Source organism: Rhinatrema bivittatum, chromosome 17 (assembly GCF_901001135.1).
Source record: "Rhinatrema bivittatum chromosome 17, aRhiBiv1.1, whole genome shotgun sequence".
In the NCBI taxonomy this organism is placed as follows: Eukaryota; Metazoa; Chordata; class Amphibia; order Gymnophiona; family Rhinatrematidae; genus Rhinatrema; species Rhinatrema bivittatum.
The window spans coordinates 13,859,130-13,886,307 of record NC_042631.1 but is presented as its reverse complement, the minus strand read 5'-3'; the positions used below and the strand labels follow the sequence as shown (position 1 = coordinate 13,886,307).

At 39.4% G+C, this 27,178-nt stretch overlaps 1 protein-coding gene across 5 annotated transcripts in view; it reads right to left on the bottom strand.

Moving 5' to 3' along the window:
- The window catches only part of METTL15 (methyltransferase like 15), a 241,667-nt gene that overhangs the window by 68,575 nt on the left and 145,914 nt on the right, over positions 1 to 27,178 (bottom strand). The window contains exon 7 of one of the 5 annotated variants that reach the window (XM_029582354.1): positions 16,410 to 16,498. The exons of 3 other annotated variants lie outside the window; for them this stretch is intronic. In XM_029582354.1, the coding sequence (XP_029438214.1) occupies positions 16,410 to 16,498 (89 nt within the window). Of the gene's footprint in view, positions 1 to 16,409; positions 16,499 to 23,470; positions 25,211 to 27,178 lie in introns of those variants that run through there. One more of the 5 variants, XM_029582357.1, reaches the window with a different exon arrangement.

Sequence of the window (27,178 nt, the reverse complement as noted above, 5' to 3'; positions counted from 1 at the left end):
ATTTCAAAGGAGTTTCTCGCATAAAAGCAACAATATTCAGCAATATAAAATGGTTTAAATAAATACATGAATAAATATGCATGTAAATTACCTCTAACATACACTGTGTGGTATGAGCTCTAGCATCTGTAATGCTCATAACATTTTTTGTCCCATATTCATGGGAATCTGCCATACACTGGCACTTGCTAAACATTTCCCTAATAGAGCATTCCTATGGTGAGGTTAGTTTCCCCTAACAATGTTACTTTTTCTTCCGTTGATATTTCTTTACCCCATATTTTCCTACATCAGAATCAACAGTTGAAGCCACAGCTGTGCAAAACGGGCTCACTCTGCAGTAATAGTTTCTCCAGTCCACTGTGGATGGCATAGATAATCTCAACGGGTTTTCCGGACAGCTGTAAAATTGCCTTTACAATTGTCTTGATGTCTCTTCCTCTTCCATTGACCCATCTTTGATTCAGAGATATTTTTCCACCATTGGTCAAATAATTGAAAGTTTTTTGGTCCCATGGATTTGCTTTTTTTTTTTTTTTTTTTTTTTTTTTTTTTTTTATTACAAATGGGATTTTTTTTTTTTTAACTTTGAACAAAAAAAAAAAAAAGCTAACTGCTTATTATACAGATATATTTCTCATATAGCAGAGGATGTGATATTTTCTCTCATTGTTACTGTGCCTAAGATACTGAGCCTTATTTAGAAAGGACCTTTTCCAATTCCATATCTATGGATAAAATCTTATTGAATAAGGCTCACTGATCCTGCCAGAAAAATGAAGATGAGGCATGGAAATTGAAGGACTTTATTGGTTTGTGGGCTTTCTGCTTGTTTAGATATAGTGAATATATAAGATTGTATCCTGACAGCCAGAATCGCTGTTTTCAGTGTTGCCAGGGACTCTTAAAACAAGCAATACCTGTTCTTCCTCAGTATAAAACCTTCCCCCCTCCATGTTTTGCTTTTTAGGGAGGAAAAGATGGGTTGTGAAGTGTTTTTTTGAAGTATTACTTTTATGTTTAAACTTCTATTTTTAGGATTTCTTGTATGCTCCCGCCAACACAACAGTTTACATTTCTCAACACCAGGGGGACAATGAGGCTGGAGGTCCATCAGATCAATTTATATGTTCAAGGTTTGTCAGAACAGAACATTTGGTGTTCACGTTTTGGTAACCGTTTGTTTTTGCACTGTCTAAGCTGGGGAAAGCAGGGACATATGCTCAGACACTAGAGGAGCTTTTCCTATCTGCTCATGCTCCTTTCCATAGGGAGTGATAGGTTTAAGAAGCATCATCCTCAAATACAGAGGAACTGGAAGAAGGGGGCAGATTGGTTTGCTTTAATTATGGAAGATATTAGGTAAGAAATTATGGGGTAGATTTTAAAAGGAGAGCGCACGCGCACATGGATGCACCAATTTTATAACATGCGTGCGTATGTGCGGGTGGCGGGCACGGGGGGGGGGGGGGAGATGAATTTTAGTAAATTACACGTGACAATGCAATTGGGCCTTCCCCAGTTCCCTCCCAGTCCACTCCAATTAAGAAGCAGACTGGAAGGGAACTTTCCTATCACTACCTCTTTCCCTCTCCACCCCGACCCCTAACCTAACCCTAACTAGCCCCATTTTTTTTTTTTTTTTTAATTACCACTCCATTGGAGCAGAAGCAACTTCCGCACGCCGGCCAGCTGCTGGTGCACACTTCCCCGGAACAGCGGCTAATGGTTTGCTGTCCCGGCTGGCCTTTGCCCTGCCCCAGCTCTCCCAGTCCTCCCAGTCCACGCTCAGGCCCACCCCCTTTTTCAGGGCTCGGCACTTGTGCACATATTAGGACTTACATGGGTGGCCGGGCCCGTTTGAAAACGCGTGTGGCGTGTGCAGGGACCAGCCACGCGTATAAGTCCTGATTCTTACGTGCATGGCCCTTTGGAAATTCACTCTTTAATGAGGGAGGCACAGCCATGACTAGGCCTGAATTTATCAACAGGCACACTCTCTGCCTGTGCCTAGAGCGCCAAAAATCTGGGGGTCGGTAGGCTGGCTGAACATTTACTGCCTTACAGGTGTGCTGAATCTCACTTGGCAGAAAGCAGTTCTCAGTTTCCTTGTTATTTAGCCCCTCCCCTCCTCCATCACATAGTTTCCCTCCCTCTCCTCCCATCCTAAATTCCTAATCTCACCTCGCCCTTCATAATCTAGAACTTTCACCATCATGGAGGTATTAACATCCAGGAAGGGTTTTCTTCAAGTGGCTGCAGCTACAGCGCTGACGAAAACAATAGCAAATAATTTCTTAACAAACCTAACACTCTTCTCTGCTTGTTGGCTGCTTAAACTAGAAATATTTAGCAATCCAAAACTGGCCAACAATCAACAGAAATTGAGTGTTGAAACTGGCTTCAAGATTTCCTTTTCCTGGGTGGTAACTCCTAATATGGGACCTAACACTATATAACTAAGTTTGGATTACTTTTTACTTTGTGCATCACTTTGCACTTTTGTTCCCCTTAAATTTCAAATGTCATTTGGATGCCTCGCAAAGTCCTCATGCAAGTTCTCATAACCTGCTTGTGATTTAAAAACTCTGAATAATTTTGTCTGTAAATTTGATCACCTCATTCATTTCCTTTTCCAGAAACATTTATAATGTTTAAAAAAACACCATTAGATTTCATGCTTTATTATTTTATCTAAAAATTATTTTTCCTAATGTGATTTGATGGCTATTTTTGGCAAGATTATCTTCCACTTCATATACTTTGAACTGATTATTAGAAACTTTTTTTTTTTAAATTAAGTAGTGAGAAATAAAACACTAAAAAGGCAAATTCTCAATTGTGCCTTCTTTGTTCCCATTATTGTCTAAACTCTACGAGGAGCATGACCTAAGATGTACTTCTGAGTCTGGTGGGCAACACAATAGATTAGATGCCAAAAGTCCATTTAGAATCTATTTTGGAGACTTGCTCATCCAATAAACAGCCCGACTCAGGCCGAGTTTTGCCCACACAATGGGGCTGCCTCAGGGGCTGTATGTAATATCTCTTGTGTACGTATGATTGTATTCTCATACCATCGGGTTTGTCAGAAAGTTCAGAGTTGTGCTCGAGCAGCGTGCCAGTCTATTTCGACATCGGCCCGGGTACTTAAGGCGCGAGCCACACTGTGGCTGGCCTCTTTCGCCATGCCCCCCGGGGACCAGCAGATCGTGCACAGCGGGAGGTGAGGGGGGCCTTTTTGGTGTGGGCAGATGGCCGGGTCAGGGTGGGATGGTACCCTGGGCGCCCGGGTGGTTGTTTCGCTTGCCTATGGTTCATTTGATCCCAGATTAGGGTCCTCCATTCCCCAGGTTAAGTAAATGCGAGTGCTTTTATGCTTAGAATGGTAAGAAACATAATTCTTATATAGCATAGATATGAATATAGCTCAAGCAACAAAAACGGGCCTGGCGGTCCGCGACCGCGAAAGCCTCGCTGGTCCAAAGTTTGGGAACCGGGTTAATAATGTCGAGGATGTGTGTTCGAAACCCCAACAGCTCAATAACACCGTGGATTGTAAAGTTGGTATGCAGGGTTTTTGTGGGGCTCCTGCGAAGGTTCACACATGTGCGGGGGGTATTGTGAACTGGTGCTTAGAGTGAGGCAAGAGCCACGTTGGTTGGAGGCCGGGAGGGAGAGGGGCCTCGGGTGCCTCAGTGCCATGTGCAAGGCAGGACAGTGTTCCGAGTCTCCCCCATGACTTTGGTTCGGGTTTTGGGAGAAGAGACGTGTCCTCCTGCAGTGTCACAGACAAAAGGGGCAAGGAGGGGTTTTCGTTTTTTTCCAGCCCCTCTGTAAAAAAAAAAAAAAAAAAAAAGGGAGCGGTCACTAGAGCATGCCGGATGCAGTGATATGGACGGGCTCTGTCCCCTTTTATGTGGGAGCTTTCGCAGGCCTGCATCTGCACTAAAGTCAGCAGGGTTTGCGGTTGAGGGAGAAGGGAGTCTGTGGTGAGGAGAGGAGAGGGGCCGTGGATGGAGCAGGGGTAGCCCGATCACAGGGGATAGCTGCAGTTACAAGACCTCAAGTTGGCTTTATGTTATTTCCTTCCGGCTTGCGCCCGGGCAGGCACAGGTCGCGGGGAGTCTTCTGATAAAGGGGCAGCACAGTGGGAGGGAGGAATAGCCTAGGGGTTACTGCAGGGAGCTATGAACCGGGGAGTTGCGATAGAGAAAAGGCAGAGAGGGGTGACCAAAATGATAAGGGGAATGGAACAGCTTCCCTGTGGGAAGAGACGGAGAAGCTGGAGACTTGTCAGCTCGGAGAAGAGACAGCAGAGGGGGGATATGACAGAAGTGTTTAAATCATTAGAGGTCTAGAACAGGTAGAGGTGAATCTGTTATTTACTCTTTCGGATAATAGAAAGACTACGGGGCACTACATGAGGTTAGCATGTGGCACATTTAAAATTAACCGGAGAAAGTTCCTTTTCACTCAACGCACAATTAAACTCGGGAATTTGTTGCCAGAGGATGTGGTTAGTGCAGTTAGTATAGCGGTGGTTTAAAAAAAAAAATTGGATAAGTTCTTAGAGGAGCAGTCCATTACCTGCTATTAAGTTGACTTAGAAAATAGCCGCTGCTATTATTAGCATCAGTAGTGTGGGATAGCCTTAGTTTTTGGGTACTTGCCAGGTTATTATTGCTTGGATTGGCCACTTGGAAACAGGATGCTGGGCTTGATGGACCCTAGGGCTGACTCAGTATGGCATGTCCTGATGTTCTTAGGAAGAAGGGTTCAATTTCCATTACGGCTCCTAGTAAAAGGGGTGATCGGTATAAGGAGGGGGGATTACGGCTTCAGTTGATTTGAGGGGGCATGGGGGCGTATGCTCAACAGGGAGATAACGGCAGGAGAGGCCATGGAGTCAGGGCAGCAGCGGCACATCTCTGAGAGGGAGGTGACTTATTACGCACATCAACACAGCCTGCACGGAGATTCACAGCCACAGTACAACAGGAGCGGGTATCAGAGTTCTATAAGCATTAAAGGGCTACAGTCTCCATCGAACGGCGAATTGGCTCTGTACACTGCAGGCAGGGAGGCAGGAATAGCCCAGACACGGCAGAGCCTCAGTGGTGCAGGCTGTCTTCGAGAACGTTATGGGACCCTGGCGTCCCCAGCCCATCGTCTGCGTGCCGGTGGATTAGAGCGGGAGGGGTTTATGCTTCGCAGCCGGCCCTGATGATGTCGGCCCGGGTTCTTAAGGTGCGAACCGCGCCGCGGACGGCCTCTTTCACCTCACCCCCGGGGACCAGCATCCCACCCACCCACCCCAAGGAAGGGATCAAAGGTGTCAAGGATTATGGTGAGGACAGGGTGCCTACCTGCGTGTAGGCAATGTCGCAGCTTGGTGGCGGGTACCCGGGCCAACAGAGAATTATTAGACCTGGGTCAGCCACGGGGCTCACAAAAGGCAGGTTGTAAAAAGGGTGGGGACCACGCCCTGAGGCAGGGGCCCCTTGCTGGTAAACGTGGCAGGGGGTCTGAAGTGATGTCGCCTTGCTAGAATAGTGGCGGGCTACAAAAGGGGGGGGCGTGGTTCCAGTAGCAGTGAGACTGACGGATTGGTCCGGGTGGGTGAACTGTTATAATGTTGAGTTCATATTAACTGTTATGTTAATAAAAGCTCGGCCAGTTAATACCAAGATTAATGTGTAACGTGCAATTATTTCGGGAATGAAAAGGGGCAGGATGCTGAAGGGAGCACGAGAGGCGTCACGGCTCCCAGAGTCAATGTGAAGGATAACAAAATTCTCATTATTTTTGTCTGGAATTTTTGATGGTTTCTCATTACTGCAAGCCTTATGTAGGAAAATACCAGAAGATCCCTCAAATTGCCAAACTTTCTATCAGACTGATGACTTACTGAATGAAGATGTCATAATAAATGACTCTCTGCTGAATAAGAAATACTTTGATTTCAACATATAATGCAACACATCATGCTTTTCACATATTCTTTACCGAACTCCTGCTATTAATATTCTTGATCTTTAATAGTAGGGCCTGTTTCTCTTCTTCAGTTTCTCATTTTAAACTGCTTTCCTTTCCCTGGAGAGGTTACACTTCAGAAAGGCTTTTTTTTTTATCAAAGTTTTCTTTTTTTTTTTTTTTTACTGCAAGTCTGTGATCAGCAGGGTTCCCAATTGAACTCTCACTCTGCTTCAACATCTTGGTCTTTTCAGCTGGATGTCATCTGGCTCTCCTGAGCTCAGTTTGCGTCATTCAGAAGAAAATCATTCAAATAGTTCCAACCTGAAAGTGGTTCATTGAGAATTTTTTTTTTTTTATAATAGAGAATGAAGTCTGTTCCTATTAGCATAATAGGCGGCAAGCTCTTTTTTTTAGCACTTTCTGATCGAGGACATTGTTTCTACCTATACAAAGGAGTTGTGAAAACTGTAGCAGTCAAACATCCAAAGAGATGCCGAGAATCTGATTTCATGAACTTACTTTCTTACTGATTAATAATGGTACATTAGCATTAGGCCTTCATAATACAAATAAGCTAATAAATATAAAATTAATCCAAACATTTATTATAATTCTTTTTATTTATACTAAAAATTGCAAAGAATCTCTCAGAATAGAACCAAAAACTTAGCTCAGAAGAAACTCAAGATAATGGTCACAATATCCCAGTTTTCTCTGGGAGTCAATATTAAAAAATCCTCTGAACAGTTAACATAGCCAGGTAAATGTAACCATCAATAGAGACTTCAAAATTATAATAGATTATGGATTGACATTTTAAACTCAGATTAAGAATTTATTAAAAATGGCATTCTTCAAGTTGAGGATAACTAGACTGTGGCACAAGGATTGGTGCTATCAACACTGGATTACTACAATTCCATGTGTCTTGCATTACCTAAAAAAAATAAATAAATAAAAAAAAATCTTAAAGTACCCCAGAAAGTGCAGAATTCCCCAGCACGAACGATCATAGTTCTTAGTCAAAAGGAGCATATTACACCTACTTTGATATTGCTCCATTGGCGGACAGTGGCCTAGAGTAAAATTTAAAATGATAAATGATCCCATTTAAATCACTACACTGAGTATCTGAAAGAAGTATTAACTTCTTATACACCGATGCGGCACTTACGAGATCCTCTGACCAAGAACAAATGGTAAAGTTACCATTAAAGGACCATCAAATGCAGATGGTGCATTCCAGAGCATTCTCAGTTGTCAGCCCTAGGCTCTGAAATAGTCTCCTCTATCACTCAGAATACAACCAGACAAAAAAGGTTCTGAAGAGATGAAAACATTCTCGCAGGTTTGTGCTGATTTGTTAAATGATTAGAGCATTAGATGAGAAGGGAAAAATTGGATGATTGTAGATATTGTGCTATTTTAGCTGTGTTATATTATGTTCTAGTCTTTTTGGGTTTATGATATTGCATATGTGTTAACTGTTTTATTATATTGTAATCTGCTTGTACATATTAGGGTAATTTTCAAAAGGGTTTATGTCCATGAAAAGGTTTTACATGCATAAGTGGGCTTTTGAAAATAGTTGATATATGCGATTGAATTGTCAAATAGGTTTTACGCACGTAAGTGCACTTTAAGTGGGCTTTTGAAAATTACTACGGTATATGCTCCTTTTACATGCGTAAATCCTTTTGAAAATTACCTCCTTTTTGTTGAGAAAGGTGTAATATAAGTTGTTTAAATAAATAGCTTGGCAAGTTCTGCAGCTAAATAATTCTGATGAAATCTACCCACTTATTTGTTCCTTCTTGAAGTGCAGCTGTAGAGGGACTTTCTCTGCCCTATTGCCATCAGTGAACTTCAGCAACTTTGCCTAAATAACGCAAACAGCCAGCGAGCTGCTCCGATAGTGCCTGTTCCCTTTTTTTCTTTTATCCATCTCTCCCAGACTTCTCATATTTTTCATTAATTTTATCTCCATCTTTCTTCAACTCTCTCCCCCATATGTTCCATGCTTCCACTTTTCCTGTTAATTTCCCCATTGACCCCTCTGTGACCTCCATCTCTTTTCTGCCTCTCAGCCTGTCCTCTCATCATCTAACTCCTCCTGATTCTTCTCTCCAGTAGTTCCCAATCCTCCCTAGCCCACCACCCTTTCTCTAGCTCTCACCTTCCCCTCACAACACGCACATACATCAGTCTTCCATTCCCTGTTTGTGTGTTTTCCAAAATTCCAGGTCAGCATTCTATCACTTCTGTTTCTTCTCGCCAACTCTGTCTCATTTCCCTTTTTAACTCTTCCCAGCACTTACCATTCCATTTTCCTAATCTTGCTCTCTCTCTCCCATGGCAACTAGTAAGCAGAAGGAAAAGAACCACAGGAATAGCAGGACTAAGACGAGGCAGCAGGAACAATGGGGGACGTGAAAGTGCTGCATTTCTGGTCTCTGAGGTTGCCTTCTCTTCCTCCTAAACCTGTGTAGGTGTCATTTCTAATTAGGAAGCTCAGACAATAGGAAGAATGGAGACATCAGCAATTTGATGCATCCTGCAGCCTCTGCTTTAATTCCACAACTGGCTGCCTCTCCAGATCCTCTCATGCTAATGGTTGTATTGCCTGTTCTTCAGCTATTACGAGGCTAGCTGTCATTACAGGAGGTCCAGGAGGTGGGATGGAGTGCATATCCATGCTGGTAATGGACCACTGAAAGCAATGAAGTTGGCTTTTCCTAGGGCAGTGGGCAGTGATTGTCTCTTGTTGTATGGGCTCCCCTCTCCTATGAGGCAGCAGTGGTCAGTCTGTTTATCCCAACAAGCTTTCAAGAATTCCCATTGGTACACATGGCCCTTGCTGAGAGAAACACTGGTTTAAAGCAAGTAATCAGCAATCGCATTAACTAAGGGCAGCAGCTACAGTACACTCTCAAACATCTAATTGGTGTTACTATAAGAAAAATGAGTTTCTGAAATGCCTAGGGTTTTAAGGAACACATCATATTTATTTATTTCTTTTATTTATTATTTTTTATATACCGACATTCGATCTGAGATGAGATATCACATCGGTTTACATTCAGGTACTGTAGGTATTTCCCTATCCCCAGAGGGCTTACAATATACGGTGTGTGTGTATATCTATCTGTAGATGGATAGATATAGATACACACACTCTTCAGATACAAGCATAACAATGAAACTACAGAGTCACTAATGAGTGGGACTTTTCTGACTTTGAAGTTATAATGGAGAAACTCTGATGTGTCAAAAGATGATTCATTAGATGGTTATGAGAGTGGATGAGGTAGTGCAGAGGGTCGCTCTCTTTCTATAAGTTTGTCCACCTAAAGCAATGAAGGTGGGTTGAAAGCTACAATATGTATGGGCTTGCACCACAATAACCGAGTAGTTTACTGAATTCAAAGCCAAATCAAATAACACTACAGTATATATTTTTGGTTGGTGATTCATGTGGAAAAAAATCATTAAAATGAATGTTCATATGTAAAGTAGATTGCAGGGATTATTTCCTAGCTGAGCCAAGCAGTTGAACCCTGTTCAAGTACGAAGGCTCCCTTGTGTTATCATTACTACCCCAGTTTCCAAGAATAGAAGCATGAAAATTCTTTTAAAAATTGTGGAAATAAGTATAATCTCATTGTAAGAATATCATATGGAATAGTGAAGGTTTTCACTGATCAGTTTCTATTGCTTATTCTTGATTTCTGGACAATATGTGGGGGTAGATTTTCAAAGGGTTACACACGTAACCCCCGAAAACCTATCCCTGCGCGCACCGAGCCTATTTTGCATAGGCTTGGTGGCGCACGCAAGCCCTGGGACACACGTATGTCCCGGGGCTTCGAAAAATGGGCGGTCCAGGGGTGGGGCCATGGGCGGGGCCACGGTCTGGGGGCATGGCCGAGTGCCCCGACACAGCTGTCTGTGTCGGGGCCTGGCACGCTGACAGTGAGTTGGCGCAGGCGTAACTCTACGAAACAAGGTGGGGGGGGGGATTTAGGTAGGGCTGGGGGGTGGGTTAGATAGAGGAAGGGAGGGAAAGGTGGGGGGACCAAAAAAAAGTTCCCTCCATTGGGCCTCCCTTAGGTTCAGTGCACGCAAGGTGCACAAGTGTGCACCCCCTTGCGCGTGCTGACTCTGGATTTTATAACATGTTATAAAATTGGGTGTACATTTGTGCGCGCCAGGTAGTGCGCACAAATGTACCCAGTGCGCGCAAAATTTAAAATCGGCCCCATAATGAACCATGTTTTTCTAGAATTTGTGCAAAGCTGAGCTTTGAAGAGCTCTTTTACCTTCCACAAAAGGAACCTATACAAATTATTCAATAGGCAAATAGAGCAATTTATATATTTCAAAAATGCCTCTGAATAATGGCCAAAAATAAAAGATGAAAAAAAGGATCTGGTTTTAAGTTGTGAATTTAATCAGTTTAAAATGTGTTTCTGCATGAATTATGCTCGTTGATCATCAGAACGTGCAAACTACTTTAAATGAGTTTTGTGGACCAATTCAACAAGACTTTAAGGAAATGGGCCAGTTGCTTGCTAAAAAGGTAGATCTCTTGAAATCCACTGGGGAGAGACTTAACATTTTTCTGGGATTTCTGTGGGTCAACGGATTTGCTCAGAGTCTAATATGATTTTTCTTTAAATCTGTGCGGGGAGAAAATAGAAAAATAAATCGAAAGATCCCCTAGATCTTAGTAATTTGAGGCCAATAGCATTGATTCCTTCATTGGCTAAACTTATAGAATCAGCAGTTTTAAAACAACTTTCTAACTTCCTGAGTGACAATGATATTTTGCATGCAGGCCAGCATGGCTTTAGGAAAGGCCATTCAACAGAAACTCTATTATTATCTTGTTTTGATACAGTTTTTCAAGGGTTTGACGCTTATACAGATTACATTCTTATTTCTTTGGATATTTCCGCCGCATTCGATACCCTCAATCACCATATACTTCTAGCAGGTTTACAGTCTATAGGCATTCAATCCACTGTTTTGTCCTGGTTTCGATCTTTTCTAACAAATCGTTCTTTATATGTACATGTTAATAACCATTGTTCAGATTCATTCAATTCTTCATCTGGGGTTCCACAGGGTTCATCATTGTCTCCATTACTCTTTAACATATATTTGCTTCCTCTTTGCCATATTCTCACAACTTTAAATGTATACTTCCGAATATATGCTGACGATATTCAGTTACTCTTTCCTTTAAAAAATTCATGGTCTGAAACTTTTTCTCTAATATCTTTGGTCCTTACTACGATCAACACATGGTTAGACCACAACCGCTTAAAATTGAACCCTTCAAAAACTATGATTACACATCTTTCATCCATTTCAGAATCCTCTATAGCCCTCCTTCTCATCTAAACTTTAAAGGTATTTCAATTCCTGTCAGTACTTCATCTACTAGCTTAGGTATTACAATCAATTCCAATCTTTCTATGGTTAATCATATCTCCAACATTACAAAAAAATCTTTCTATAAATTACATTTATTGAAGAGAATTCGACCTCTTCTTTTTTTCAAAGATTATTGTACAGTATTACAGTCTTTAATTTTTTCAGGTATGGATTATTGCAACGCCTTATTCTTAGGTTTATCTGATTCTGTATTATATCCTTTACAAATGATACAGAACTCTGCTGCTCGAACTCACATTACACCAGTTTTACTTTCACTTCATTGGCTACCAATTAAATATCAAATTCAATTTAAAGTATTATCAATTATTCATTCTCTCATCTATAACACCTCTTCTACTTGGCTATGTACCAATCTTCGCATATATAAACCTACCAGACATCTCAGATCTTTTTCAAAAAACTTATTAGATATTCCTACTGTCAAATTGGCAAAACTTGAACTAACCAGAAAAAGAGCATTTTCAGTAGCAGGTCCTGTTTTATGGAATTCACTTCCAGATTACCTCCGTCTTACTTCATCAATACAACAGTTCAAAAAACTATTGAAAACTTATCTATTTCAGAAAGCATATACTTTAACCACTAATTCATAAAACAACTTCCATTTATTCCAACTGCTTCCTCTCAATTTACACATATTCACATGACATAATATTTCCTGTTGTTAATTTATTTGAAAATTGTTGGACATGAATGTATACTGCGCTATGTTAACTTTTTATTTGTTTTATTTTGTTTTATTTTGTCTAGTTTATTTATTGTGTATGTTTGGTTGTAAACCGTTTTGATTAATTCTTTGAATTGTAAAAGCGGTATATAAACATTTTTAAATAATAATAAATAAATAAATAAAACCTCCTTGCTCATTCCTCCTTTACTAGACTTACACGGGGTAATTTTCAAAGCCCTTTACTTGCACATAATCTGGTTTCACATGGCACTTAGGAGACACATTTCTGGGCATATTGGGGGAAAGCCGGGACTTATGTGCAATACTTTTTGATTTCAAGTGTACTCGTTTCATGTTACGCCCTCCAAAGAGGAGGTATAACATTATGTGAGCGATTGAGTGCGCATACTCGACCAATTACCCCAGTGTTTTCAAACTTACGTGTAGAAGTTTGAAAATGACCCTCATAAAGCTTTCAGTCTAAAGCATAAGTTGAATCTGAGGTCATATTCTAGCATTCAAAGCTCTCCCTATCGAAAAGCCTGATCTAATAATTAAAAAAATTAAAAAAAAAATCTCAAAATACAGTGGGATGAGGAAACCAGGAATGGAAGTGTCTAATATAGTAACGATGGCAGAAAAAGACCAAATGGTCTATCTAATCTGCCCAGCAAGTTTCTTATGGTAGAAAATCCAACTGATGGGACGTTTGCACTAGTCCAACTGATGGGACGTTTGCACTAGTCCCATTACTATTCATATGTATTTTACTTCTAGTTAATTGTTAATTGTTGTCTTTCTACTTCCTGGCTACTCTAGCCCCCAAGTTCTATCTCCTTGTTATATTTATTTTTATTTATTTATTTCTTTTGTATATCGACATTCGATCGAGATATCACATCGGTTTCCAGGTAACAGGTTGAATAGGGCGAGATCTGCCCTATTTTACATTTAACAAGATAACAATTGATTAAACTATTGAAGTAAAAAACATTGTAACATATGAAATCAAATGAATGGGAATATAATTTGTAGCATCTATCCTATATACAATATATACAGTTTGAATTGGTTACGGTTACGATTAGTTCTGGTGGGAATAGGGGGGGAAAAGGAGGGGGTGGTTGTGAGGGGGGTGATATGCGGTAGTGCATGTAAGGGTCAAGTGGGCAGGTTTTCAAGAACATGCAGTTGAAGGGGTTGGGAATCTGGAGGGAAGGCTTTCAAGAACAGCCATGTTTTTAGCTGTTTTTTGAAGACTTGTGGTGAGGGTTCGTGTCTGAGATGAGTGGGGAGGGAGTTCCATAGGGTAGGGCCAGCTATTGTAATGGCTCGTTTGCGTGTTGCATTGAGGTGAGCATTTTTGAGATTTGGGATGGAGAGGAGACCTGTGTTGGAGGATCTGAGGTTCCTTTGTGTGGTGTATGGTTGGATAGTGTTGTTTAGCCAGACCATTTTGCTATTGTTTATTTTTTTGTGTATAAGGGTGAGGGTTTTATACTGTATTCTTTGTGTGATGGGCAGCCAGTGGAGGTCTTTGAGAGTGGGTGTGATGTGGGAGGATTTTCTGTGGTTGGTGATAATTCTGGCGGCAGCATTTTGTAGGACTTGGAGGGGTTTGATGTGGATTTCTGGTAGTCCAATGAGGAGGGAGTTGCAGTAGTCGAGTTTTGAGAAAATAATTGATTGAAGTACTGTTCGGAAATCGTGCGGTTGGAGGAGGGGTTTGAGTTTTTTAAGTGTTTGAAGCTTGAAAAATCCATCTTTGATTGTATTGGAGATGTGCCGTTTAAAGTTGAGTTGGCTGTCGATTGTTACTCCTAGGTTTTTTGTGGATGGTGTGAGTGAGGTTCTTGATAAGTTTGGTGTCCCAGGGTTGTTTGAGGGGGTGCTCGTGAGAGGAGAAGGGGGACGGTCGTCATGGATGTGAATGATTTCTGTTTTGGCTTGGTTAAGGCAGAGAGATAGTTGGGATAGCAGTTTTGATAGTTTTGTACTGAGTTTGTTCCATCTTTCCATGGTGAGTTCAATGGACTTGGTTATGGGGAGTAGAATTTGTATGTCGTCTGCATAGACAAAGTAGGTGAGGTTGGCATCTGAGAGGTATTTGCATAGTGGGAGGAGGTAGATGTTGAAGAGGGTTGAAGATAGTGAAGAACCTTGAGGGACTCCATGTGTGAGGGGCACTTGGGAGGATTCAGATGAGTTTGTCTTGACAATGAAGGATCTGTTAGTGAGGTAGGATTTGAACCAATTGAGTGTAGTGTCTTGAAGACCGATTTCTTTAAGCCTGGTGAGGAGTGTTCTGTGGTTGATGGTGTCAAAGGCAGCTGATATATCAAGGAGTATCAGGAGGAATGTTTTGCCACTGTCACGACCTCGTAGGATGGTGTCGGTGAGAGCGAGGAGGAGGGTCTCTGTGCTGTAGAATTTTCTGAAGCCATGCTGTGTTGGCTCTCTTTTCTTTGCTTCGGCTCTCGTTTGGTTTACTAGTTACTCCGGGACTCCCCTAAGTTCCATGTAAACCGGCCTGATATGAATCCTTTCATGAAGACCGGTATAGAAATATGTTAAATAAATAAATAAATGCCTCAGGTTACCCCTCCAAGCCTTATGTTAAGGGTTGTAATATTATCAAAACCAAGCAACTGTCAAACCCATAACAAAATTACTGCTAGCAACCTTTTTACAGGGTGAGCAGCCTTCTTCACAATTCAGACAACGCTGCTTGAATGTGTTTTGCTTTTGGACACGGCCATAGCAGCCGTCTGTGCTTTTTTTTCCCCTGTCTGCTCATCAGTTCCCTGGGACCTTAAAAGTGGGGGACCAGTGTTGTCTGTTGTCTGAATCCTATTCCCCTTTTTGCCTTTTGCCTAGTTAAGTCTGCTAATGTTGACTTTTAATTAGGCTCCCAAAAATAAGCATTTTAACAGTCAAAAAGCTAGTAGGAAAAGCAAAGAGCTCCAGCTCTCCTCTGGAGAGCAAAATATCCTCTCACAATGGCACACCATAAAAAGCAGTGAAATAAATAGTTTACATATTTTACAATTTGGCTACTCCTGCAGCTGCGTAGGTGGGTTAGCTAAGCAACTCTCTCAGGTTTTCTAGAAATGGGATTTAAAAATTTCAGCTTAATCAATGGTAAAAGTCATTTGCATGCGCTCTCCCTGGACCCAGCCTGCCATTCTCACTGCCTGCAACAGCCATAAGAGATGACATTTTTAGAGAAGGAAAGACTTTCCGTTGGACAGCTGTACAAAGAAAGGCCTATTATAGTAGACAGTATGGATCCATTACCCGAAGTCCTGTACTATTTGGATCCTTTTCTAATAACTAGAACAATAATTAATAATTTGCCAATACTTTTGAAAACAATGAAATATAAAGCAGTAAAATGAATGCTTTAAGACCAATAGAGACAGAATCTGGCAGGACAGAATGCACAATAATGTTCATTATGTCTGAACAAAAATGAACCTGATTTTTTAACCTAATGGTAAATATGGTATACCACATATATTCATACATCTGTATTCCTTGTATTATTCTGCATGTATAATCTTTAAAAGATATTTCTAAGTATGCTTTTCATGCCACAGATGGATAGACAGATGGAAGGTAAACTCTGCTGAATAGTGTGTTGGCTGCATGTCATTCTCTGAATGACAGCCAACAAATATCATATGGATTGAACCTGTAAACCAATGTGTGGGTATTTAATGAATTCTGTTGAAATTGGACATTTTTTGTGCCAATGTCTGCACGAAGAAATCTTACAAACAGATCTAGAATCACATGACCTAGCATAAACATTTGAAAGAGCAGACATCAGCCTCTGCTACGTTTTTTAAGACAGAAGAAAGGAAGTCAAGGGCAAGGCTAGCATATTCACATTGGTTAGAATATTCATGTATGCTAAGTTAACTGGTGATCAGTGGCATGCTGCATGCTAAGGTACTTAGGCTATTGTACTGTATTTGAGGAAAACATGTATTCGTGCAAATGGAGAAATAACTACTTAGCTGATAATTTCCTTTTCTTTGAGGAGGACAGGTAGATCCACAACCAGCGGGTTATGCACCTCTACCAGCAGATGCAGACGGAGCAAAGCTGACGTCACAGTATATATACCCCTGCACTGATATCAATCCACCAGTATTCTTTGCAAAAGCCAACTGTAGGCAAACAAAAACTTGATTACTAACAGACATCCACTCCAGCTTTCAGGTAACAGGAAACCACTGACCTCAGACAAGGAGTGTAACAACACTAGTCTAGGGGCTGGATTGACACTTACCAGTAACCCCTGGAACACGCAGCCACGCAGGAGGACAATACCACCAACATCCAGCAGCCGAGGGCAGGAAGATGGATCCATCTAGCCTCCTTAAAGAAAAGGAAATTACCAGGTAAGTAGTAATTTCTCCTCTCTTAGCATTCGATAGGTAGATCCAAACAGGGTGGGAGACTGCCCGTGATCTGATCAATACCACACACACGAAGGCTGCACATGCAGGTGGTAATACCTAAAAAAGGTATGTATGTAAGGAGCCCAGCAAATCTCAACAGGAGACAGTAATCTAATATCTGCCCAGGACACTGCCTAAACCCTAGTGGAATGAGCCCTAATCTGATTAGGCAATGGCTGCTCAGCATCCACATATGCAGCCATGCCTATGCCCTTAATCCAGCCCGTGACACCAGCTAAGCCTGTTTACTCCCACCATGGAGTATAAACAGCCAGTCCTGAGAGGTTCAGAAACCTCTAAATACCTCAAGATATGTCTCTTGACATCCAAGGACCATAACAACTTATGGAAATCCTGACAACCTGGTGCTTAGAATACACACACAAGTATTTTCATAGTAGAGATACTACTAAAGATGTATATACAGCGTTACATTACAGGAATATAGGAACTTATGTTTTAAGTGTAAACGTGATCATAAGGAAAGGATTGAAATGTCTATTAAGTCTCTCATACTATATTCTGTAGTGCATATATTGGTAAGAAAACCAACAGTATAATCAAAGCTACCTGTAAAGAGTCATCAAGGTTCTTTCAGGAGAAGATTCAGACTGACATTACAGCTCACGTTCCAAATGAGCAGATTGCTGATACTTTAGGTGAGGATGTAAGATGGTCACTGTTTGACTATGCTTCTCTAGTTGAGATACAAGAAGCAAATGGATAATCTCGACCATTATCTATTTACTTACGTAAAATGCAATGGCGATGATGTTTTTAAACTGATATAAGCCATTGCTAATTCCTCTATGGTAAATGGAATACACTGCCTAATGCTCTAAAGGAATCTATAACAAAACCAATTTTGAAAAAAGATAATTATCTCCAGCCAAAGTAGAAAATTATCAACCATCTCCAATTTGTCTACTATGGCCAAGATTATAGAAAAGTGCATCCTCATTCAGTTGGACAATTTTTTGGCTGAGTTTGCCATGCTTGATAAATCTCAGCACAGTTTTCATAAGTCTCATAGTACCGAGACACTTTTGCTTTTCTTAATAGATGAGCCACTTGTAAAATTAGATTATGAAGAAACAGGTTTATTAGTTGAACTAGACATCAGTTCAACATGTAATGCTGTTTATCATGAAATATTATTGTACAGACTTCGACAAACTGGTATAGGAGGAATGGTACATAAATGGGTTGCATCCTATTTATCAAACCATCACCAATGTACAAATTTGGGATCTTTAGTTCTGCTTGGTTTACTACTATTTTGGGGGGTCCAACAGGGATCCTTACATTCCATAGTACTGTTTAATATTTATCTACATGCATTAGGTTCCCTGTTTAGCTCCTTGGAGTACTTCATTTTTTATATGCAGATGATTTACAGCTTTTTCTGCCTTGCATAGCGGAAAGGGTTTTTACAGTAATTAATTTCTTAAATATTTGCAGCAAACTAGAGATAGTTAAGGGCTAACGGCTTGAGTCTAAATATAGTAAAGACCACATTATTGTGGATTGAGTGCCAACTTCCCTCAGAACAGTTCACTTATTTGGTATATGAGAACTGTCAATTAATAATAGAATTTGAAGCATGGAACTTGGGTGTAATCATAAATTCTGGACTAATATTGAAAGGCCACGTTAGGAAGAAATTGCAAACTGGTTTTTATACCCTGAAATTATTACAGCCATTAAACAAGTTGCTGCCTATCAAATTCTTTTGATCAGTAGTGTAAGCATTACTAAATGGCCATCTGGACTACTGTAACAGTCTATTGGGTTGGCTTCCACAAAATTGGATCAAATCCATGCAGCTAAAACAAAACACTTCTGCTCGTTTGTTGACAGGCACTCTGATTAATGCACATAAATGTTCTGTACTAAAGAAGCTACATTGGTTACTTATAAATGGCGATTGAAGTTCAAGATGTTAGTACTAATCCATAAGCTGCTTTAGGGGAGATAAACTGCAAAAGTATGTTCTCAGACAAACATTGTGCTCACAAGGAGCAAATCTGTTATTTCCTCCACTGAAGATATATAGACCAACTGTAACTCAAACCAGGGCTTTTTCCTATGCAGGGCCAGAACATTGGAACAGTTTGCCTGAGGAAATTTGTAGGGAAACAGATGTTAAGACTTTTAGAAAAATGCTTAAAGCAGTCTTTTTTGTTGATGCATTTTTTAATGTATTTTATTCTTTTTATGTTACTTGCTGTTAATATTTATGTATGTTAAAAGTATAATCCGCCCTGCATACAATGTAGAAGTGGCAGAATATAAGCATAAATAAATAAATAAAAATAAGACGGGTAAACATCAACCAACTTTATAAAATACCTGCCTCTGCTCATAAATGGAGGGTTATTAAGCATACAATTATTTAATATGTAAAATATATGCACAATTTTTTTTATAAAATAGATGTACAAACTATGTGGTTCCCTGAATAAAAAAATGTTCTTGTACTAAAACATATGCACATACATTTTATAAACTGTGTGGCTACTGCTGCACAATTTATAAAATACAAATATAGATTTATAAGCTTACCAAAAACCCACCTAATAAGGTTTCAACTGATATAAGATGGGTTACAATTTTCCTAATTGGTTGGCATTAGAATTTTATCTCATATATACAAATACGATGGGATTCTTGCAAGTTGAGCCATAAAGGCAGAAACAAAACTTAGTGTTGACCCTTAACATACGTTTTAGCATTTCAGCAGCCTTGGTTATTCCCTCAAGCCTGATCAATGCTCTCTCATTAATGTAATTGTCTTTAGTTCTTCACTACCATCAAACTAGTCTGGGTCATAAAAACAAATTGCCATACTGGGTCAGACTAAGGTGTCCATCAAGCCCAGCATCCTGTTTCCAACAGTGGCCAATCCAGGCTACAAGTACCTGGCAAGTACCCAAACACTAAGCAGATCCCATGCTACTGATGTCAGTAATATCAGTGGCTATTCCCTAAGTTAATGGACTTCTCCTTCAAGAACTTATCCAAACCTTTTTTAAACCCAGCTACACTAACTGCACTAACCACATCATCTGGCAACAAATTCCAGAGCTTAATTGTGCATTTAGTGAAAAATAATTTTCTCTGATTTGTTTTAAATGTACTACTTGTTAACTTCATGGAGTGCCCCCTAGTCCTTCTATTATCCAAAAGAGTAAATAACCAATTCACATTTACCCATTCTAGGACTCTCATGCTTTTAAAAACCTCTATATCATCTCCCCTCAGCCGTCTTCTCCAAGCTGAACAGCCCTTACTTCTTTAGCCTTTCCTCATAGGGGAGCTGTTCCATCCCCTTTATCATTTTGGTCGCCCTTCCCTGTACCTTCTCCAGTGCAACTATATCTTTTTTGAGATGCGGTGACTAGAATTGTGCACAGTTCTCGAGGTGTGGTCTCACCATGGAGCGATACAGAGGCTTTATGACATTTTCCATTTTATTCACCATTCCCTTTCCTAATAATTCCTAACATTGTTTGTTTTTTTGCCTGCCACAGCACACTGAGCCGATGATTTCAATGTATTATCTACTATGACACCTAGATCTTTCTCCTGGGTGGTAACTCCTAATATGGAACATAACATCATATAAATATGGAAAACCTTCTCAAAACTTATTTACAGTTATACTGGCTTCTGGTTGCCTTTCGGATTTAATGTTTCTGGTTTTTAGACCTTAAAGTAGGCCCAGCGTATCTTGTAATGCCTTATACTACATCTTGAGTACTTCACTCTTGTCAGCATTCAGTCCTGCAACTGCTACCTATAACCAAATTGGTGGATATAGATAAGACAACCTTCTTATGTTTAAATCCAACTTTGTGGAATTCTTTGCTACAAGACCTTAAGATTGTAAAGAAAGTAACCATGTTTCAGAAATTATGTAAAACTTGGCTACTATGGTTCTTTGCATTAGAGATTTTTGATATTTTTAAATCCTGTTGACATGCTATTTACAGGGATTTTAGTCCTTTTATACTGTTAGGATTGTTTTTAATTTTTTAGATATTACAATTACATTGATTTAAATGTCCAAAAATATTTATTGGTTGTATACTGCTTTGAACTCCTCAAGATAAGTGTTCTATGACTGTAAATAATAAATAGACTTTAGGCGCACCTATTTAGAGTTCAGTTATGCACACTACTTAAAATTATCATTACATATTGGCAGTTGTTGATATACTAACCTGCAGTAAGACAAGAGCAATACAATGCAGTTCTAATTCAAACTGAACAGCTGAGTTTCATAATTTGTTCTAAAGATTTTTCATAAAGAATATATGATGTATACCACTGGAAACAGTTTCGAAAGCATGCACAGAACAGAAGAGACTCAAGCAGCAATAGGGAATATTTCCTTGAATTGCCTCACCAAAATGTACCACTGAAATTTATAACATGACAACTGGTACAAAGTGAGGAGACTGTTGTAGTGATGTAGGCTCCAGGCCACTCTGAGCTGAGACCACCAACTCATTTCACTCAGGCCATCTTGAAAGAAAATATGTAACCTCTGACAATTTCATTTTCAGGATATATTGAAGATGGAACATAGCTGCAGGCGTCTATTTTGGGAGATTAGTCCTTCTGGATCATTCAATTTGAATGTGCATCCTGCCACACCTTATTGCAAATTGTGCTACTGCTGATTGATAAGGTATTCGGCATTACACTCGAAGAATGTTGGCTTACCTAGGGACAGAGCTGGAATCCATGAAATTTCAAAAAACTTGGGGATATTTTATCAATAACCTGCCTGTGGAGGTAAACACAACATCTGATTCTCCGTTTACCAAATTCAATTGTCAGTTTTGCATAGTGCATCGGGCTGCAGGTATGTAATTAACCTGGGGAGTTGGGCGCATGCTATTAAATGCTTTGGATTAATTACCCGCCTTTTTGAATAAGAAATTCACTCAAAGCGGTTTACAGCATATTAGAATAGCAGCAAATAAACAGAGGTTAACCGCAGCTTCACGATAAGGAAGGTGTAAACAATTTAGAACAGCAGCAAAAATCACATTCTAACTTGGCAATAGAAAGGAATACCTTAGCACTGTCTTTGATAGATGAATATACATTGACTAGGCTCTGCTAACAACACGGCACAGATACCATGACTGTCGGGGGTACGTCTAATGGGGAGAATTAAAAGGAAATGTTGAGGTGAACAATTAATTTGAAGTGATTGTTACATCAGGGATTACTAGATGTCCCTTTACCAAAGCTAGTTCACTTCGATAAGACTAGGAAATGCGTTTTTGCCTTTGCCGGCCCCCTCCTCTGAAATGCTCTTCCCATGGAAATCAGATTAATCAAAGAGTCCAAATTTTTCATGAAAGCCCTGAAAACCCATCGATTCCAAAAGGCCTTTGTTTAACCTGCCAGAATTTTTCAGTTTCCCAGCTCTATGCCCTAGTTCTATCTAAGAGCATATCTAGGTTATAATTGTCTTGTTATTATTGTCCAATTGCATTTCATATTATAGTGGTTTTATCATTTTAGTGTGTGTGTGTTGTACCCTGCCTTGGACGTAGGAAGGGTGGGTAACAAATATTTTAAATAAATAAATAAATTATGGAATTTGCTGCGTTTTAAATTGTTGAAAATAACTATTTTAATTAATTCCTGTCCACTCTATCTTGGACAGTGTTATATTATACTTAATGCTAGGCTAATAAAAAACTTTAAAAAAGGAACAGGAGGTACTACAATTCTTTGCTCCCTGGAGTGTACTGAAAAACAGCGTAGGCCACAGGCATTGCACAGAGGCACATTTTCCATCACTCACCTTTCCGGCCCCCCACCCCTCCCCACTATCAATGCCATCAGAAGCTCAGCAGCGTCAGCAGAAATTTAGAGCAGCAGCAACAGCAAAAAAACTCTCATTGTTTTCTCCAGTTCTGAAGAGGCCAGTAACACCCCATACTCCCGCTTATCCTCCCACTGTCCGGGAGCAGCAGCAGCATTCCCATTGGTCCTCCCACTCTCACAGCCCCCGTCACTAAGGACGCGTGGCTATGCTTGCACACGTGCATGCGAATGAATGGGCAAGACAGACCCTTGATTATAGGAGCCCTTAAATGCTTATAGATTAACAACGTCATCGCCATTGCATTTTACATAAGTAAATGGATAATGGTTGAGACTAGAAGTCATTCATTTTAAACTTCCATTTACTTCTTGCATCTCAACTAGAGAAGCATAGTCAAACAGTGACCATCTTACATCCTCACCTAAAGTATCTGCAATCTGCTCATTTGGACTCTTTGACTCACGGTACATACCTAAAATAAGTAACAGTATATTGATTGTACACTTCCATGCATCAACATCTACAAACTCTGATGGCATCCACTACGAGTCAAATGAATTTAGACAAAGGCATTAAAGGGTGGATTTACAAATGCACCCGACCCTTATACTTATCTGACAGATATTACAATGAATATTTTGAGCCCTACAATTTGGGAATGTGTTACAAGACTTGCATGATTAACAATATTGTTGATAATCCTGTCTTTCAAAATAAATGCATATTTGCAGTCAAAGTCATATTATAGCTATTCTTATTTTTTTTAAAAACCTCTATGTATTCTTAATGAGTGTTGTTGTTTACCAAAGTAAGAATTAACAACATATGGATGTTTGTTTTATAAAGACAGACAGCCTATTTTGGCACACAGTAGAGTACTCTATAATATTATTCAATCTCGGCTGAAAATTCAGAGTACTGAAGCAGAATTTGAGCCGAAGGAGTGGGAACGTAGTTACTTTTTAAAAATTTATTTTATTTGAATTTAAATTTAACTTGATTTAGAATGGACTACATCTAGCAATAAAAAAAAAATAAATCTTTTCATGAGTCAAGATCCAAGCAAGTTCCAAGCATTGAACTATTAAAGAAACCAAAATAAATAGAAAAACTAATATTGAGAGGGAAATCAGCATTGTTGATCCTGTTAGACCTTGTGATTGCATTTGATGTGGTGGATCATATGATCTTGGTCAAGATGTGTTGGCAGCTGGGTCTAGGAGGTTCAGGTGGTGGATTGGTTTTTTCTATTTGTTGAATAAGATTGCAAATAACCCAGGTGAGGGAGGAGTGTTCATAACCAGAGGTGGTTTAGCTTGGGAGCACCTCAGGGCTCCTGTTTGTTGCCATTGCTTTTCAAGAGACCACTAGTGGACCTCTTTCAGGAGCTGGGTTTCAAAGAGTGCATTTATGCCGATATCATCCAGTTCCTGATCATCACTGAGAGTGGGCTGCATGAGGTGGTGCCATTTATAAATGCCTGACTAGAATTGCAAGCCTAGATGCAAAGAAATAAATTGATATTGAACATATCAAAACAGAGATTCTGGGAGCTGGGAGGCTTTTTATGAATTTATCAATGTTGTTGCATCCTGAGTTAGATGGCCATGTGTTAGGTGTGCTGCCTAAGGTTAAGAGTGTAGGGGTGACCCTGGACACTGCCTTTTTTGTTGGAAGCTCTCTTTGGGCAACTTTGCCAAAGGGCATATGTGTGCTTGAAAAAGAGTTTGTCAATTACATCCCTATTAGATATAATAACTTCAAAAACTGTAGTACTGTCATTGGTCATGGGGGTTTTAGATTATTGCAATGCTGTTAGTGGGCTTATCAGTATGCCTTGCTCAAAAATTGCAATTAATATAGAATAATGCAATGCTTTTGGTATATGGGAAGTCTAGATAGAAGAGGGTTTCACTTCTGCTTGCTTCACTACCCTAGCTGCCAATAACAGAGAGCAAACTGCTGACTGACCTTTCATTGCATGATTGCTAATAGGCCAAAATATTTAATCTCATAAATTGATGTGGTTTAGACTTGGATATGGGCTCTGATTCTCTCGGGTTTTCTTCTGGGTTCCTCCCAAAGGAACATATTTAAAACTAGTCATCATTCCAAATGGACATTTACAGCTATAGTGGCACAAGTCTGACATTCATTTCCAGTTATTATGAGGGATGAAGTATTTGAAATTATGGAAATTAAGGCACATTTATTTCCTTTCAAGGATTTTTAAGGAAGTTTGTTAGGTAGGTGCTATTTCTAGGGATGAAAGCTGGAGGTTGTAGGATAGAGTAGAGGGGTTAACATGACTGGAAGAGGAAGGATGGAAGTCAGTAGGGATTTGTTTATTATGGCTTTGCTTTGTTTTATTATGAATGTTGATCTGTAAACTGCTTTTATTGTTGTGAATGTTTATGTGGTCTATAAGTTTTATAAATAAACAGCAGTATTATTACATTGGTGGCTAAGTCATAAGTTGAAAAACCAAAAAATAAGATCCCCGTAGCTTCTTCAAACCTAAAAAGAAAAGCAGTTGCAACAGCTAAAAAACAAAACATATTTCATATTATACAAAAATAGAATATATTACCTGGTAACATGCACACTGTCAGTGAATGGAGATATATGAATGAGTTCATGTTCTATTAATAGTTTGAATTTACACACACAGTTTTATGTGGTTTTGAATCATTTTTTGGTTCATTTAAGCTTTGTGATATGTAGTTATGTTTCTTTTGTACTTGAATTATCATTTTCTTTTATTTCAAAATTTACCTAAAAATGCAATAAAAAAAAAATTTGTGAATTTCAAACTAGAATACATTTACATAGGAAACATACTAGAAACATTATGCCCAAGCCATAATAGCCCAACATATTTTTTCTTATAAACTTGTTTTGTTCTGGAAACATTTTTGACCATGAAACAAGTTGACCTGTTTTGAAAATAGGTTTTCTATCCTACAAGAAAACAAAGAGAACAAGAAGCATCCCTCTGTTGACTACTTATTGCTAGACTTCTCCAGCATACCAGTGATATCCAAACTATCAACCATCAGATGGACCTCTTCCTGGGAAGCTTTCTGAGCAATTCTCCCACTCATATGTGCAGCATAACCTCAGAGGGTACGTGCAAAAGTGTTACTCCTGCTGGTATATTTACAGTATCAGTAACAATGTTAGGATACTAGTTCATAACTAACTGGATATTTTCACATCTCTTCAAATTTACTACAGTGACTTAGAACAACAGAGGAAAATCTAATATAACAGTAAATCTTTGCTTGCTTTTATATCATTATAAATGCATAGAAACTTTATTTATTAAACATAACAAGGTTTTGAAAAAATTGTACCATGGTCCCCATAATACTGAAAATTTTCTGATAGTTTTATCCCAAAAACAGAGTTGTTTTTATTTCACAATATTTTTATATTAGCTTGAAATAAAACTGTGGAGGTTTTATTATGGTCATACATCCCAGATTGGCTCTATGACTGAGGACATAGTGCTGCAGTAGAGGAGGGTCATTAAGTCAACAAACCGGTAACCAATCAAAGATGGCTGACAGCAACAAAACACAAAGGTGGAATCGGTATAAAATGGACTTTATTGAATCTTGCCCGACTCTGGCCAAATTTCGCTCAACGAGATGCCTCAGGGGCTTACACCGTGGAAGATTTTATTAAAAAAGCCCGACTCAGGCCGAGTTTCGCCAACCAAGGTTGCATCAGGGGCTTTATGCTGTAAAAAGCTCTCACTGCTGCAAGAGTCAGTATATCAATCTGGGTATTGATTTATATCGTCACCAGTTTTGAAAATATAGACTAAAAGAACTTGCAATGCAGAAGTTTACCAGGAAACAAATATCGCTGGGTCATTTAAGTCTCCTTCCTGCTAGGGGTTGGCAGGGCTTGACCATGCTCCTAAGTCTTTGAAGGATATGAAGGTGGTTGCCCCTACTTTTGCAACCCTTGATAGTGTTTGAAGGTTAGTCTTAGAGAAGACTTTTCTCCAGTTGTCTGCCATCCAGGATATTAGTGTCACCCAGGTATGGCATCTGGAAATAAGGTTTATATGTGGAAAAAAAATTAAATTGTCTCTTCAGCTCACTTTCAGTAAGTAATATTTATACTTTTGAATCTATCGTGATTTACAATTAAGTAGGGGGTGTTTTTAATGCTGTCAATACTGATTTCTCTTCAGGAATTCAGTTTAAAACATTTTAAATATTTAGAGGATACAAAATGATTGCTCACTAAAACTTGATCCCCCAATATGTAAGTCATTCAAAATGATGTAATCACAGAACTCCTCCTAAAAATGTGTCAAAATTAATATTAAAGAAACCAACAGATGGGTGTACCAAATTATTATGTGCAGAACTATACTGGTTTCATATTTAGTGCAAAGCAGCCAATAAATTTCGGCAAGTGCACAACATTATAATCATATACCACATTTTAACTGTGTAACAAAGTCTGTTATGAGTATTAATCACCTTGTTGTTCTTTGCTTTTTCTTTTGCAATTAAAACACTGTACAGCTGCTCACTAATTTTTAACAAAAGGAGTTGCAAATTGGTCCCAGCTAATTAACGATATCCAATTCCAACTTATAGTATATCCCCATGTCGTACATGATCAAACCAAAGGTTTTGAAATACTTATGTAGTTGTCCAACTTTTTTATCTGTTCAAAATCTAGTGAGAATAGAGGATGTGGTCAAGCCTGACATCCAGA